This window comes from Peromyscus leucopus, chromosome 4, assembly GCF_004664715.2.
Source record: "Peromyscus leucopus breed LL Stock chromosome 4, UCI_PerLeu_2.1, whole genome shotgun sequence".
Classification (NCBI taxonomy): Eukaryota; Metazoa; Chordata; class Mammalia; order Rodentia; family Cricetidae; genus Peromyscus; species Peromyscus leucopus.
Genome location: NC_051066.1, coordinates 85429646 through 85447777, shown reverse-complemented (window position 1 = coordinate 85447777; position 18132 = coordinate 85429646). Strand labels below are relative to the sequence as shown.

Sequence of the window (18132 nt, the reverse complement as noted above, 5' to 3'; positions counted from 1 at the left end):
TTCTACCTCTGGAGTGCTAGGATTAAAGATGTGAGTGCTACCATTTTCTAGCCTTTGTATTTAGTGGCTGTTCTGTCTCTGACCCCAGATAAGTTTATTAGGGTGCACAATATTTTGGGGAACACAATACCACCACATTTTGAAATTCCTTGTTTTAGTCTTCTAACACTGAGTACAAATTATCACAGACTTGGCATCCTAAAAATAAAACCCATTTTGTTCACTCAGAATTTTGGAGTTGAGAATTTTTATATTAAGTGATTGAGCTGTTAGGTAAGTTTCTGTGCAGAACACAAATCAGCCTAAGTCAAGGTATTTCCAGAATGTCTTTGTGCCTGGAACGTGGAACATTCTTTGAAGCTTTTAAGGTGGTGACACATTTCAGTTCCTGAGGATTGGGTGCCCATTGCTTTGGTAAATTTCATCCCTTAGAGAGCATCCTCATTTTTTTGCTACATATCTACTCTGCAAAAACCACCAACGAGGTATCTCACCTGCATCCTTGTGCTATTTGCAGTCTGAATTGCCAGGAAGAGATCAGTTCCTTTTATGGAGTCATAACCCATGGAGAATAATCTGTCCTTTTTTTTTTTTTTTGTAAAGATATCAAGTGTGGCATGTAACATAATATCTAATTGTGAGTATCATATAGCATATTCACATATCCCAGGGATATAATGATCAAGTACAGTGAAGAACAGAGATTCTAAGAGCCCTGTCCACATCACTACTACTAAAAAAAATCAACACTCTGAATTCTCCTGTTAAGCAAGAGGTTTAGATGATAGAATATAACCTCAGTAAATTTTGAAATAAAATGCTTTTATAATTAAAAACTCATTGGTATGAAAATACTCATAGCTCTCTAAAATATTAAATCCAGTGTTTTAAGGTTAGTGATACAGAATAGTAGTAGATGCCCTTAAATGCCCTGAGTGCTCAAGGGTGTCAGTTTAGTGACCAGCACTCACCCCTCAATTTTTTTCAGTATTATAAACATTTAAAACATTAATTAGCTTTCAAAGTTTCTCTTATTGAATATTATGTACGTTGGATTCAATTTTATTTGATAAATATAGAGTTGAAAATATTTAGCGTTTTTTTTGTTGATAGGAGGGAAAACAGTTTTGTGAAGATATTACAAGGCATGAATTTGCTAGCTAAAATATGGAGGTTAGAAATCTGTCCATGTTTACAAATGAATATGCACGGAGCTAAACACTGAGTCTGGCAGAAAGAACTCAAATAGTCATTAAATTTCGTGCCAGTATGAACAGTTTCTAAAAGAAAGCAACATCAACTGACAGTGTGTATTTCAGGTGACATCTTTGTGCACAGGAAGGTTATTTGTCACTAGGAAGTTTCGGTCTCCTAATTCAGTTCATATCAGCAACTTGCCTTACTCCTGGACATGGAGGATGCCTTGAGAGACCACATACTCTTTTCTTTGTTCTGTATCCAAATCATGCAAATAACTTTGTGAAAACATGATTTCTAAGTTTCCTCTTCACCCAGGAGTAAGTGTTCTTCCCCTTGGGAATTTTGGGTGGAATAATTAGATAATAATGAGAAGTGTGAAGGTTGTGGGTGTTTTGTTCCTCTGAGAAGCCTGCTTTCAGTAGAGATGAGCAGAAGAGACCCTGATTGGCAGCTAGTGCTTCTAAAACGGAAGGTGATCTTTCTCCCTGACAGCACCATCTTGTCACCAATAGCATCAGCTCACCTGCGACCAGCAGAGAATGAAACCAGTTGACTTTTGTGTTCTCCGATGGTGACAAAACAAAGGAGAAATGAAGTTGAGAAGCTATAGAAAATATGAGTTCATCCTGGTTAAAATGGTCTTTCAGTATGTGTGCAGTTAAAACTAAGGCATGAAAATGAGATACATTCTAGCTGTGTGCACTTAGCCTGACATTTTACCCAGTGATGACAGTCACGGAAATGCAAAACCCCTCCTTCCAAAGCAGCCTCTTTTTTTAGGTGGTTAGATTATTTCACATTAAGAGCTTGACAGCAATGAATTAAGAACCTGCAAGAGGCAAGCTGTTCTTGGTGCTATTTTGGATCCTGACATAGTGCCCCACTGCGGAAAATCAGGCCCTTTGCATTTGCTGTTTTCCTTATTTCTTGCTCAGGTGTAAGTTAGACAAAATGTAGACTCAAAATAACTTAGCTCACCAGGCATGGTGGAACCCATTTGTGGTCTCAGTTCTCTGCAAACTGTGACAGAAGGATCATGAGTTAAAGGCCAGCTGGGTCTATACAACTAGTTCCAAGCAAATACAGGCTACATAGAGACACCCTATCTGAAAATAATCGAGCATAATAATAATAACAACAAAATAATGATAATGGTAGAAGTGAATAAAAATGAAAGTTAACTAACTCATTCATCTTTTCAGTGCATGGTCAGTGAGTCTGATACAGAATTAAATGCATGGATATACATGCCATATGTCTTCACATAATAGAAGGGAAAATACTATAATTAATAAAAGCCTCTGTGTGTTTACTTGGGTCTGAGTAGTTACAGGACCAGGCAGGACACAGGAATTTTATAAGTGGCTGTGGGACCTTGGTGCCAGGTGAGCACAGAAAAACTTTCAGCTACAATGCCATGTAATTTTAAAGGGATAGGCAGCATGAAAAGAATGTAAGTTGTGCTCTGAGAGTGAAAGACTAGCTGACATAATTAGAATAGTGGGCATCTAAAATCAAAACTAGGACCTTCATTAATGCCTAAAAATAATTTCATACAAATAATGCCAAAAAAGTATAGTAGAAGATGAAATGTGTCTTCCACTTGTTCTGGGTGGGAGAATCATTTAAGTGGAAGACTTAAGTTTTCTGTTTTAAATTTTAATTTACTTATTTATTTTTATTTTGTTATGTGGTGCTGAGGTTCAAATACAGATCTGGAACATGTTAAGAAGGCCCTCATTAGTTCTATGGGAGTTCTAGCAGCAAAAGTTTTTTTTTATTATTATTATTTCTATCATGCCTACATAGAAACCTTTCCATTAAGTCTGAACAGTCATTATAAAGAGCCTGGCAATATCATCATGATAACCTCTTCTTTTACCTTGATCAATGACAATATCTAGATGGATTATAAATATGTTTAAGTAGTTATTTGAATAAATAAGTAGTGCTTGTAAAATTGTATGGTATTTGCAACACTAATAGATTCACCAGTGAGTGTATGTGTGTATAATTTCAATAATTATATAAGAGAAAAGGTCATGAATTTGAGAGGTAGGAGTACCAGAGGAGTTGGATTGAAAAAGAAGTGTTAGAAATTTTATAAATGCATGAAATTCTCCAAAATTTACTTAAAATTGTAGATGTTTTCCCAAGCATAGGTAATATGTTTAATGTTGGACTAAATTTAAAGACCTATAGAAACTTAACATACTATGTCTACTTCTGGCATGGGCAGTTACAATTTTCACAATATTTTACCTTTAAATAAAAACAAACATTTTAAGCAGAAAGGGGGCTTCAGAAATTTTGCTAGCATTAGACTGTCTTGTATTGTGTTTCTTGTGATTTGCACGATTCTATGCCTTCATTAAGCTTATAAATGTAACAGTCCATCATGTCAAAGGCATCTTATCACTTAACCAGCTCATTTTCCTCAGAATAAAATCACTGTACCCAGCAAATAGTTGAAGGATTAGATACTTCAAAAAATGTGGCAGTAGGATAAATGGATTAGTTAATTAGAGACTTCTGATGATTTTCAGTGTTTTATGCACTCTCTGAGTGAAAATGAGGGTCTTGATTATCTGACATGAAGAATAACTTGAAACTCTTAGTTGTCTTATAACTGCTCTGAATAGGGAATCTACATTTTAATAATGGTCAATGCAAGAAAATTACGATGTCTATTTCCTATACACAGTAACTGAGCAAGGACAAGGACCCACTAGTCCTTGCACTTGTTAAGCAACTATGACATCACTTTTTGGGGAAAGGAAAGATTTTATTGAAGATCTGCCATCAAGAAGATATCAAATGTGTCATTTCAAATGGCAGAGGTTGGGAGAATACATAGAGGGGAGTGAGGAGAGAAGCTTACTGTTGATTTGACAACCAGAAGTGAAAGCATTAAGGTTCTTTTATACCGTCAGAGATAAGCGCCATGCCTATTCATGGGTCACATGTTTCTTTCCAGGGGAGTTATAATGTTTTGTGTGGGAATTCTGACTTTATGTTATCAAAAGGCCATGATTGAGATGAAGAGCTTTGTTTTATGGATGTCCATCAGGTTTCAAACCAACTGCCTCTGAAGGCAGTTCCCTACAAATAATTTACAGACACTTTTATATTTAGGAAGTTTATTTATGGGTGTATATACATTTACATTTCTTAATGGCATTTAATATTTTAAATACTTTTATCAAGAATTTTTGACCATATAATTTCCCTTTATATAAGTAAGAATGATCCTTGTATAGCCACAGAGATAATATTTCTTTCTTTGAAAAAATTATGGTAGAATTTCATCAGTTCTGATTCTAAATAATGGTACTCTCTGCTATCCCTTTTCAGCCAGCTATTGCAAACCCTGATATTATGTTTATTAAAATTCATATTCCGTGGGACACACTGTGCAAGTATGCAGAGAGGTTGAACATCAGGGTGCCCTTCAGGTACTTTTATGTATTATTTCTTTTTTTTTTTCTCAATATTATTAGGATGACTCTGTCTTTTGTAACACCTAGCAGCAATAAATGTGAATTTTATTCAGAGGAAATTATTTCTCTTTTAAATTTTATTAGAAAACTATTTATATTAGATAGTTTTCCCTCTAAATTGTTTGACTAATGTGGTAAGCTTTCTGATTCCATGGACATGTATTATCATTTTAAGGTAGACTTGCCTAGAGATAAGGTAACACAATTATTTTCAGATTTCAACTTTAAGCAACTCCCAAGATCAATCCTCATCCTTATTTCATATGAATGTAATATAACTCTGATAATGGTTAGCAAGAATAGTTTTTCAGACCAGGTCATCCGGGACAATTTCTGAGCTCTGGCTTCAATATCAATCAGTAAGTGAGAAAAATAGATGACCTTCTTTCAAGGATTTCCAGTCCGTCTTTTGGGCAAAGAAATGTGTTGGCCTAGCTTGACTATCTGGTATTCAATGTAGAGTGTACCAGTTCCCCCATCATGTGCCATTGTAGCTTTTATAGTGCACACACTATATGCAGAGTGTTGACTCAATTGATAAGAGTACTTCCATGAATGTAGAGTTCAACAGATCCCATCAGATACTAAGAAGGAGTAAAAGGGTCAAGAAAAATGAGATTGCAAGTACCATAGTAAATGTAAGTGAACACTGAGTTCAAATAAAAAATATGAAATTTTCCTGTTCGACACTGGAAAGGCTTATGTTAAGCCTCAAGGTCATTCAAGATAAAAGAGGGGATGCTGATGCAAGTGTCTTGCGACATCTGAAACATGTCAAGCCTCGAAAGATGCAACCTCAGTCATTGTGCAGAAATACGCAATTAAACATTATTTACATAAAATTTCCATTATATTGTGTTTATGTTATCTAGAAATAATTTTAAATGTACATAAGGATATCTGAAGGTTAGCTAAAAAATACCAGGCTGTTTTTCATAACTTTGTATATCTATACAGTACTGTATATTAAGAGTACTCTAGAACTAGTTCTTTTAGAATATGGACAGACTACTGTATAAAATCGTCATCATCTTAATTAACAAAAGCACATACCTTTTTAAAGAACAATATTTTTATTATTGAACAAATTATTCATTCTAAATTATCCATGAAAATATTTACTTGTGAAACCTATTACATTCCAGAGAGAAAAGCTACAACCTGGGTCAGCAAGATGGCTCAGCAGGTAAAGGCACTGGATCCTGAACCTGAGGATCTGAGTTTGACCTCTGGAAGGAAAGACCTTCCCTCTGACCTCCATCTAAGTGCCTAGCACCCAGATGCTTACACACACAGTGATAAATAAATAAGTAAATGTAAACCTAGCATTTTGTTTCAGAGAAACAAAAGCCTAAAACTTTCAAATCACTTGTAATATATGCATGCCTTTTAAACTTCTGTCTATGTTTGAAAAAAAAATGAAAGAAGATACTAAAAATGCAAATTTAGTTAGACAAAGCAAGCCTTGAAATTTTACATCTGAATTCAGTGTTGGAATACGGCAAGAACATTTTAAATCTTTCTGAAGACTGTGGCCTATGTTCTACTCTAGAAAAACCAAATCCAGTTGCTGAATGTATGTAAAGGATACTTACTAGACTGGCCTCCATGACATAGTCTGGGCAGTCCAACAATGACTGTCTTGCACTGAAGAGGCTAGGAACCTGGCAGATGGTCAATTGACGGGGCAAGGGCCCTCACCAGTCCCAATCTGGGGCTTTAGGCCTGGAGGATTCCTGGAGAATCATTGATGTTCACTCCACCTTGGCAGCCTGAAGAAGCTGGGTTCTGATGTCTGTGCAGGACAGCGGCATCAGCAGCATTAACAGCACAGATGAACTTACCAGCAGGAAGGTGAAGGAAAACAGGCAAAAGCAAAGCCTCCTTTTTCTGTCTCCTGGGTGTGTGCTGCCAGGCAAAGGGCCACTCACATTTATGGTGCATCTTGGCAGGTCAAATAACCTGGTAAAGAAACTCTCTCACAGGAGTGCACAGCAGTTTGCCTCTTAGTTGATTCCAGATCCTGTCAAGTTGACAAGTGAGATAGACCATCACAATCTGTGATTGAAATTAAACATGTTATCTCAGAGAGCTTCTTGAACATTTTTAACTGCATTATAACTGATGATTAATTACTAATTGCACCACCATGGGATTCACTGAGCTTCTGAGGTGTGTTTTAGTGGTTAAGTTAGAGGGTCATTTTGGAAGGCTCAAAAATCAGATATCTGAGTTCCAATAAGAGGATATAGAATAAATTACTCATAAATAAGTTAAGCTTTGCCATAACAGTTGTTATCTCTGAAACCAAGTGTGTTACACTTCTTTGCATATCTCTTTCCAACAATCACATATTCTTGTTTTGTTTCATGAGCTACTGAGCTTAACCAGGCTCTCCACATTGCCACAAATCTGGAGCTACCCAATGGTGGGCTCACCAGTTTGTGTATAACTGAAGACAATGACTCCTACTTTTCCAGTATCTATCAATAGCTAGTAATTCCCCAGGGATGGGGAGGGCCCCATCAGTCTCTCAATATCCATGAGTGAATGATGACAGATTTAGTTTTATGATGTTCTAGTTCAGACAGTCATAGCTACACTCATGTTTGCAATGACTTCCCCAGACCAGAAGATAGCATTTCATCTGACTCTCCACATTGTTCATGCCTCCACCTCCATGGTGTTTCCTGAACCCTAGAGAGGGTGGTATCAATGTCATGTTCAGGACTGAACACTCATTCTCAGCACTGTGTGCTGCCCTGGGCTCTGCATTCATAGTTATTCATTGCAAATATACCAGATAGGCCTATGGGCATTTTTGTGAAATATTTTCTTGATTAATGATTAATGTTTGAGGGACCTAGCCCAACATAGGCAGTATCATCTCTGTGCAGGTGGTCCAGGTTTGTATAAGAAAGCAACATGAGCAAGCCAGAGGAAGCAAGCTGCTAAGCAATGTTTCTCCTTGGCCCCTCCTTCAATTCCTGCCTGTGGGTTCCTGCCTTGAGTTCTTGCCCCATTTCCCTCAGGGATGAAATAGTACATGGAAGTGTAAGTCTAGATGAACCTTTTCTTCCCAGGTCAATATTTGCTTAGTATTTTATCATGATAACAGAGAACAAATTAGAACAATTACATATGTGTTTAAAAGATTGATGGATAGACGATTGCATTGATGACTTTATATAGCATGGAAAATAAATAATCCAGTTAGTAAGTACTGAGTTACAGAAGACAGACTTTCAAATATTTAAAAACAATGTATCAAAAAATAACCTATGAATTTAAAATTATTTTGTTATAGTTACTTTGTAATATTTCTTATATTTTTATTAAATTATCATTATACTTCTAAAATTTGCATTTATTTGTCTTCATGTTATAATGTAATGGCTTAATTTCAAATGACTTAATTTCCTAAGTATATGAAAATAGAGTGTTGATACACTTAATATTGTTGAATACTGCCATTTCCTGGTTTAACTGTATTTTCTTCAGATGGTTTCTAATTTTTTTTTCAGGAAAAAATGTTACTACACTGACCAGAAGAACAAATCAATGAGCAGGTTAGTGAATGCTTCACATTTTTATTACCAATTTGTCATTTACAAAAATATAAAGAACACCTTCGATTATCCATGTCTTCAGTTAAAATTTTAGGAAGAAAATTATGTTGATTCCTTGAAACAATTTTTTAATTTAACAGCATTTCTTTATTGAATCTTTGGGAATTTCACATCATGCACCCTAATTCTGCTCACCTCAAAGTCCCTCTGCCACATCCTGCCCTCATCCTTGCAGTAACTCCACCTCAAAGAAAGCTGAAAAGAAATCAATCCAATCCAAAACAAAACAAACAAAAATCAGAAACAAAACAAAACAAAAACAAAAACAAAAACAAATCTCTTCAATCCTCCATCTTCCCCGACACTCGAACACATCTTCCTCCATCCTGGTGTCTTTGGGGAGCCTGGGTGTGTCACACTGGATTCCCTTTGCCCATGCAGCTTACTTACAATTATTCATTGCAATGAGTCATTGGTCTGATTCAAGGCCCCTGGTTTCTGGTATCTTTATCACTGGATCTCACAGAATCTCCTCGCTGATATCCCACCAATCCAGCAGTAGCATTTCACAGGACCAGTCCCTTCATGAGCTCCAGCAAGTCCCTGATGGGATCGATGTTTGGGTGGGCAAACTCCAGGCCTGGCTGGGGCCCTGGGTGGTAGTCGAGTTTGTCAATCCAGGCCACTGGAGCCTACCCCCTCAGACAAGGGGAGGAGATAGCTCCCCTAAGCCCATGCCATCAGGGTCAGTTCTCTCTTGCCTGTGGTGAGGTGTGGTGCCATCTCTCCCATCAGGGCGAGGGACAGCTCTCTTGCTGCAGTTTCCAGCAAGGGACATGGACAGCTATCCCAGGGCCAGTGAAGGATGGAACCGGTTCAGCATGGCCCTCTGATTTCATTATGCATACTTCCTATGCAGCTCCCCCCCATCCCCCCGGGGCCACAGACATCAACACAGACCTCAGCTGCAACAAGGGCCACAGACCCCAACTGCAAAAGCACCATGGTCCCAGACATGGCCCTGGGCAGCAGCCTGGGCCTGGATGTTACCATGGCCCCAGGCTATGGTGCAGGCCACTGAGATCTGAGATCGGCATGACTCCAGTGGCAGCTTGGCTCCTGGACACTAACACAGCTCCAGGTGACAGCCCGAACCCTGGAAATCTGCACGGCCCTTGTGGCAAGAGGAGCTGTGGAAATCAACACAGACCCTGGCTGCAGTAGGGCCACATATCCAGACATGGCCCTTAGCTGCAGCCCTGGCCTGGACATCACCATGGCACCGGATAGCGTTATGTGCCACTTATGTTTTTATAGCCCCAGAAGCAGCACCAACATGGTCCCTGGCTACTGATCAGACCCCAAATAACCATATGGCCCTCAGTTGCAACTGGAGACTCAGGGTCTGTTACAGAACTAACTTTTCAACTATGTTATTAATAGGTCTATTTTTTGAATAGTCACTTTTCAGAGATTTAACTAAAGAATAAAATTTTGAATATTAAAATCTATAAAAAGTATTTTACATAAAAATACAGCTTGGTTTTGAAGTTAACTTAAATTTAAATGAATCATACATATTAGTATGTGTAAAATTTACAATTTGAAACATAGTTTAACAATTCTAAAATGGTTTTTTGTCTATGGTGCTCAACATTTCAAGTAAAATAAAAAAAATAAACACTGTATCATGTTGTTTTGTGATTTTTTATGTTGACTATTTTCTGTTTATTAATATTAATAAAAGCTGTCCCTCATATTTCATTCCTTGTGAACAGCTTTCTTGATTTTTTTTAGTTTCATGGATTTGAGTGGTGAATGCAGGCATCACACAGTAAAGGGAGTCAGCATCAAGTGACAAGAAAAATTTTCTGTTGCTTGTTTATGTTTGTTTCCATATTCACTTGAGGAGAAGATTGTGAATTTTATTTCAGTTTGTTTTAGGAGAAAAATGTAAATTCTGTATGTGAAAGGTGGACATAAATGATCATTGTTTGCAATATTTTTAAGCATAGTCAGTAAAACCTATACAAAGTATAAAATTTATATCAAATGCACACATTTATTTTTATTAGTGCATTTCATTTATTGCAATAGAAAAGATGTTTGTGCATAGTTAACTTTGGCTGGTAAACACTAAGAGATAAACAACCTAGGCAATTATCCATTTTCTGAAGATCATCATATCTCTAGGCCCCTTTAGAGGAAATAACTAAAGCATTATTATGGCAACAATGTTTATTTACAGAGCATTTTCATGTTCAAATATTAAGGCATCATCAAAATAGCCTGCAATGAGGATAGAACAAAAGGTAACCAGTGTTGCAGATGAGGAAAAATAACAGACTCTTACGGTACCCCCACCCCCACCCCCACAGTTCCACTCAGAGCTTTCCCAGATGTTTGACAGTTTGCATTCTGGTCAGATTCTCAGAGCCCTTTGATCTATATTTCTAGCTTACATAGAATTATCTTACCTTGCCCCCAGATTTTAATAAAAGACACTAAAACTGTGCTAGAGGTAATCATGTTTTATCAGAAAATCCAGCATTTAAAAGATGCCCAAGATAATAAACATGTTTGGATGTTGAGAATATGATAAATAGTGTTGGTGTCAAAGTTTGTAGCAACACAAACAGTAGCTCACCTTCATTTCTCACATTATTACCTTGACTGAGCACATACTGAACTGTTTCTACTATCCATTTAGTTCTCAAGGTGTCATTTCTCTTAATAATGAAAAAAACTGAATGAAGCTCAAGGAAATAAATTAATTAGACTCTAGAATCTGGTTTCAAATCCAGAATTGATAATATTTTATTGGTTGAAGTATTAAGGCAACTCCACATAGTTAAAAGGGAGGTTTATTTTGCGGGGTAACTTGCATGCACAGGGATAGGTTACGGGGTCCAGGAGAGGTGAAGTGTGTGTTCTCTGGAGAACTCTGCTCAGTCTACCTTCAGCATCCAGGATCCAGGAACCAAGAGAGCCGGCACATCCGGATCTCAGGTCTTAAGGGCTCCTGTCTAGGCCCTGCCTCATAGGCGTGACAGTTACTGGAAGCCTCAATGGTGGTAGTACCTCCAGGTCAAAGTTGGAACAGCTACCCACTGCAATATTTCACCTTCTGAGACCATTTTTTCCCTTCTCAGAAAATGTGTAAGAAGGTTTAAGTTGATAATATTGTTTTTCTGTTTTTAGTAGATGATAATCTTAAGTTTCTTTCATAAATTTTAGAAGTTTGCTTATTTCTAGATTGTTTTATTTAGCCAGAGATCATAGGCCATTAGGTACTACAGTCCATCTACATTATCCAAGTGTCCTTGAAGTTACCCCTTTAGTTTGTTTTGACCCTTTGCTAAATGTGGGACAAATGGTATCACTTCCCCTCTTTAGAGCTGAGAACATGAGCTCAAGCATTGAGCTGTTTTGTCTAGTTACAGAATCTGGCAAATTCAGCTTCCTCCACCATCTAATATGCATATTCCAACAGCAATGCTGAATTTTAAAGACTAGAGAAATTGATCTGTACTGTTTTCTTCATGTCTTTGCATTGGCCTTGGGATACAGTGATAGTCTATCAATTCAGGGGCCTTGTTTATAATGAGAACCAACAAAATGAACACCCCAAAAACTGCTTGTTAGTTTAGGATTAAAACAAATGTTGCAGTCCCTCCAAAACTGAAATGCTTGTCATCTCAGTGATAGTCCTGCTTGGTAAGAAATGATCAAGATTTTTACAACCTAACCTTTTCAGCAAGATTTAATTCTTATTTAAAATTCTGTGTAGTAATTTCACTATAATAAACTTAAATGAACTAATTCTTAAGATACAGTATTTGCTGCCTGCCCTTTGCTGTCTTAATATTTTTTTTTTCTAAAGTTCAAGAACCTGGTAAAACCCATGTAAAGACAGAGTGTATTTGTGTATAGAGATATTCTGTCCTGCCATTTTGACTTCTCAGCATCACACCATTATCACAGTGGAAACACTGCTTAGTATTTTTAAATGAAAACAGCTGTTGTTATAGTAACAGAATTCAGATTTTCAGAATCAATGCTGAAGGTCAGTCTTTTGTTTTGCTTTTTTTTTTTAGTCTGTAAAAGAAAAGGATAGAAATTATTCCAATTAACATACATATATTATGCATTTACATGCAAATTTTCATTTTTAAAGAACCGGGGAATAATCTACATTTATATATTATATATATATATAAAGCTTTTAGAACTATATTGTGCTGCCTTTTATAATGTTGCTTCCTATGGCCGTCTTTATGCAAGGTAATTTTCTATGGAGATATTATTTCTCTGAAAGGAGTTTAAATAAATGTGGGCCTTGCTTTATTATTTATTTCTTCTGTGAGAAAACAGAAGTGTGTGTATACGTATAAGTGTGGATGTGTATGGATAGTGTATATGAGTGTGTGGTGTATGTAAATGTGTTACTTGTGAGTATATATGTGCATGTGTATATGTGCGTGTGCGTGTATATGTGCGTGTGCGTGTGTGTGTGTGTGTGTGTGTGTGTGTGTGTGTGTGTGTGTAAGTGTATGGTGTAGGTATGTAAGACGAATCTTAAGAGGTCTTATTAATTAAAAAAACAAACAAAAAAACAAACAAAACCTGGAGTCAGATACTGGAGTGAAAACTGTAAGATCAGAGGAATAGGACAAGCCACAGCCAAGTCTACCATACCAATTCCTCAGCCTCCAGAGAGACCTACTTCCTGTATACCCACACCTATATGCCTCTTTGTCCCTGCCCTCTAACTTCCTCTCTGCCCAGCTACATCACTTTCCTCTTTCTGCCCAGCTCTATCATTTCCTGTCTGTCAGTACAGATCTCCAGACCTTTATGATTAACTAGTGCTGGAAATTAAAGGTGTGTGCCACCACGCCTGGCTCTGTTCCCAGTGTGGCCTTGAACTCACAGAGATCTGGATGAATCTCTGCCTCCCAAATGCTAGGATTAAGGGCATGTGCTATCACTGCCTGGCCTCTATGTTTAATATAGTGGTTGGCTTTTTCCTCTGTTCCTCAGATAAGCTTTATTGGGGTACACAAATAAAATATCACCAAATAAGTATCTGGAAATCTTTTTTCTCTAGTATCTAAGAAAACTGTCACAGAGGACTTACCCCTTCTGAGGACTGGATGGGGAGTGGGTGGGGGGAAGGTAGGAGGGGTGGGAGAAGGGAAAGGAGGGGGAACTGTGGTTGGTATGTAAAATGAAAACAATATTTAATAATAAAAAAAAACTCACAAAGCTCTGGATACAACCTTATCTAGTTCTGGAATTTGACTTGGTTCCAGGGTACAAAATTATTTCAAAAGAATCAAAAAATGGATGTCCCAAAACCCAATGGTTCTTGACAAGTCAGCGTTTCCAGAACTGGAGGAGTCAGACTGCTACACTGGCCCTTTCAGCAGAGCCAGGATTCACCAGTGAGTGCTCATCTCTTTTCTTCTATGTCTTGGCTTTGTACTTCCCATTACCTCAACCATGTTTATAGAGGAAAAATAACTGAGGACATTCCCGTTGGTCACCACCTAGGTTGAGAATGTATCATTGTATTATAATTTATATTTAACTTAGGTACAGCACTAAATGAACATTTGGTTCTATATTTAATTTCATAATTCAGAGATGGTCAAGCCATGATTAAATACTATCCTATAGGCTGGTAAACTAGATATTCTTTTGAAGTAATAACTATGTAGGCCTGATACCCTCACAGAGGAGTTTCTGGCACAAATATGGAGGCTCACAACTGTTTGTAACTTCAGTTACAGAGTATCCACAGAACACACATGGAGGCTTATGAATGTGTGTGGTTCAAGCTATAGGGTATCCACAGCACATACATGGAGGCTCAGGACTTCCTGTGACACCAGTTACAAAATATCCAATACATCTCTGACTTTCTTAGGCACCAGGCACATGTGTGGTATACATACATATATGCAAGAAATGCAAATGCACATTAAATAAATTCAATAAATACTTTAAAAATTATGATAGAAAATAATTTATTTAAAATAGTAATTACAACAATAATAGGATTGCTCCTAACAATAACATTAATTAATGAATTACTAAAACTATAACTTTACTTAAAAAATACATTTAGTATTGAAGTGGTTTATTCACTCTTATTCAAATACAGTAATTGAGAATTTCTTTAGAGAAGACTACCTGTCTCTAACTTTCTTGTCTTTCTCTCTCCCTCTCCCTCTCTGCCAAGCCTTTTTCTTTCGCCTTGCCTTCCTTTATATCTGTTTATTTGTCCATACTTTCATTCTACTATGATTTACTGAGTTTCTACAGGCCATTAATTTAATTACAAGATTCATTATGGCACGGGTTCTGCCCTCTGCCTTCATGATCCTCCTAGTCAAATGCTATAGACAAGAATGAAATTTGTAAAGCTAAACAAAATTAGGTAAATATAGAGAAGGTGAAATATTCAATATTCACAAAATATTGTTGTAAAATTGTAAAATATACAATTTAGTATGGGACCAAGGCTATGGAGCCCACAGATGCCATTCTGGATATCTGGATGAAACTTTATTCTGGGATGTGGGAGTTGATGGAATTATAGACCAATCTCTACCACAGCCAAACATCAGCTAGAGTTTCTCCTCCTTAAAATATTCTATTCATTTTATTATTTAATCCTGGAGACACATATAAAGCCATCCTTTCTAATTCCAGCTTTGGAGAAATCAGGGCAAAACAGAGCATGGACTCCCATGTATAGGGAACTCACAATCCAGGGAACTTCAGCTTTCTGTTGTACTATCACAGGGTCTTAAAGATCTGTGGTTGCACCAAACAAGGTGAAACAGAATGTTCTTCTCGTTCTTTGAAAACTCAAGGAAACAGCTCAGTCTTTGAACAACACTAATCAAACCATGGAAACATCTGGCTTACATCTCCCTAGTAGTGTCCCACTTCAACTTATCACACAATTCAGTTTTTGATTATTTTCAGGTTGGGCCCCCTGCTGTCACCCTGTGTACCTCCCTCACCCCCACTACTTCAGGCATCCTCCTGTGACACACACAACTACACTAGCCTTGGGCCCACGACTTAGCTGCTCTAGTGAAGCTCCAGCTCTATCTTTACCACTTTTCTCTTCTGCTGACCTATCGTGCCCCTAAGTTTTGCAGAGTGTTCTTCTTCCCATCAATCAGTCTGCCCATATATCAGAAAATTCTTGTTATTGTCCCTTCCTCAAGTCACTCACTACATCATTATACTATTACATGTTCTTCACATAAACCAGATGGAATATATTTATTTATTCACTTGTTGATTATACCACCTACTTAATTCTTCCATAATACAACCTGCTCAAAAACTGAACTTATCTGCCTAAGAACTACTTGCTCTGGTAGGCTTAAATCTCATGGTGAAAAAAAGATTGATAGATTTTCTTTCTGCTAACTATATTAACCAAGACTCTGAACTTAATATATCTGAAGACAGGAATAAGACACATAATATTAAACACTGAGGAACTCAAAATGTAATAACATGGTCTACTGTACAGATTAAAATAAACAAGGCTGGGTAAAACCTGTTAAGAAGACAAAGGTCTCAAAATCTAGGCCAGCAGCACTGACACACAGGAACAGGGTAGTAGTTCCATGGAGACAGTGCTTCCACAGGAAAGTTATTTAACTTGGTAATCTTTTGATATGGAGGGTGAGGAGGAAGCAAAGGATAGAATAATTAATACTCCAGATGAAATGTCTGACAGAAAGATGGTTCATCATTCATAGAGATAAAGTGCCTGGAAGCAGAGAATGTCACCATCTAATAAGTTCCAGTTCATTCCACTGCTTAGAGACTCCCACTACATTATAAAGTAAACATTTAAACAAATCCATCCTTCTCATTGTGAAATCCCCCTTTGCTTTTCATATCATCCACACTCACAAGGCTTCTCGTAAAATGAATTGCTAAACAGTCTTATTAATAAAAAACCTAGAGCCAGATACTGGGGTACAAACTGAGAGATCAGAGGAGTAGAAAGAAGCCAGCCACATCCTCAGCCAAAGAGATCTGCTTCCTTTCTACCCACTCCTATATGCCTTTCTGTTCTGCATCTCACTTCCGATCTCTGCCTAGCTACATCACTTTCTGTCTGTCTGTACAGACCTCCAGACCTCTATGGTTAACTAACACTGGGATTAAAGGTGTGTGTCACCATGCCTTGCTCTGTTCCCCAGTGTGTCCTTTAACTCATAAAGATTCAGATGACTCTCTGCCTCCCGCATGCTAGGATTAAAGGTGTGTGCTACGATTGTCTGATTTCTATGTTTAATATAGTGGCTGGCTCTTTCTTCTGATCCTCAGATAAGCTTTATCAGGGTGCACAACATATTGGGGGACACAATATATCACCACAGCCCCTTGATACTCTTTCTACACAGGGACATTTTAGGGTATCAGGGAAAAGAAAAGGAGAACTATGGGATACCACTAAACTCTGAAAATTGAGTAAGATAGAATGGAAAGTGTTGTGTGGGAGATAATCTCAATTTTTAATGAAACCTATTTGGAGCAACATTGCTTGAGGAGGTACAAACCCCAGCCAGTAAATGGTAAATTTTATTCTTACTCTATGATGAACAAGACATATGAGAATATCAAGACCTCTTTACAAACTGAAAGAAGATGCTAAAAGGAATATTTGATCATTCTCTGCTTTTACTGTATTTCTTTTCATCTGTCAGTTGATTTTTTGTTAAAGATGATGACTCTTACCCTAGAATATTTTACATTCACTGCCTTTGATTACGGAGACAGAAAGATGGGTGTTACCCAGGAACTTATAATTTTGACTAGATTTTGTGTTCTATTCTAAATATTAAACCAATCCCTTCATCCTAACAGCTTTATAATAAACAATAAGGACACCTTCTTCAGCAATGCTACTCGAAGCAGGATAGTTTATCACATGCTGGAGCGCACCAAATATGAAAATGGAATATCAAAAGTGGGTAAGAACATTATTTTACAGACATAGTTTAAAATATTAAAAAAGATCTACAGAGGTAGAGTGTTATAACAAATGAAATTTGATACTTTCACTCATTAATTATGAGATGTATAACACATTAGACACAAATTATGTGAATATTTTGTATTGCTACTTTTCATAAAAATATTTTTGAGGGCATTTGGCCACTGTATCAAATGTGAACTATGCAAATATTTAAGAACAAAATTTATCCTAAACTGATACAGTTTTTAATTAAAGGATTTAATTTTATTTCTTATGTGCTGTATGTTAAACACTTTATGACACAGATTTTATACACAGAAATTAAAATTAGTTTCTAGATCGAATTGGCTTTGAAAGATCCTCATGATTCAATAAGTAAAGAAGAGCAATTTACAAAACTATTAGTCTAGTGTGATTCCATTTTCTTAATACATAGAAATAAAAATAAATGAAAGTCTAGAAGAATATGTAAGTAACCTAATGAGAGATTGTTTCTGGAATATTAAATGGCCACTTATTTTAACTTATTAAATTTTGAAATTTTGTGTCATTTGATGGAGTTAACATTTTAGTACATATGTAATATGAAAGAAAATTGAGAGGTGTGCAACTAGAACAAGATGAATAAAATTGAAAGCCTTACATAGAATTGAAAAAAACAAAGCTAACATACACATTGACAATTGTGAAGCTTAATTGAAGAAATGAAGAAATCAGTTAGCCAAATGTTCTAAATTCTTCAAAGTTCAAAACTGACAACCCATTGGAATCTATTACCATAATTTCCTGATTATGCTAGGATGAAGAACAACACTAGTTTAAAAAAATAGCATGTTTCATG

The 18132-nt window shown here is 36.8% G+C and overlaps 1 protein-coding gene across 2 annotated transcripts in view; it reads left to right on the top strand.

The window, feature by feature from the left end:
- Nucleotides 1–18132, top strand: part of Ano3 (anoctamin 3) — a 255321-nt gene that overhangs the window by 125445 nt on the left and 111744 nt on the right. For both annotated transcript variants that reach the window (XM_028882377.2, XM_028882378.2), the window contains 4 exons: nt 4555–4655; nt 8225–8269; nt 13585–13716; nt 17180–17286. In XM_028882377.2, the coding sequence (XP_028738210.1) occupies nt 4555–4655; nt 8225–8269; nt 13585–13716; nt 17180–17286 (385 nt within the window). The remainder of the gene's footprint in view (nt 1–4554; nt 4656–8224; nt 8270–13584; nt 13717–17179; nt 17287–18132) is intronic.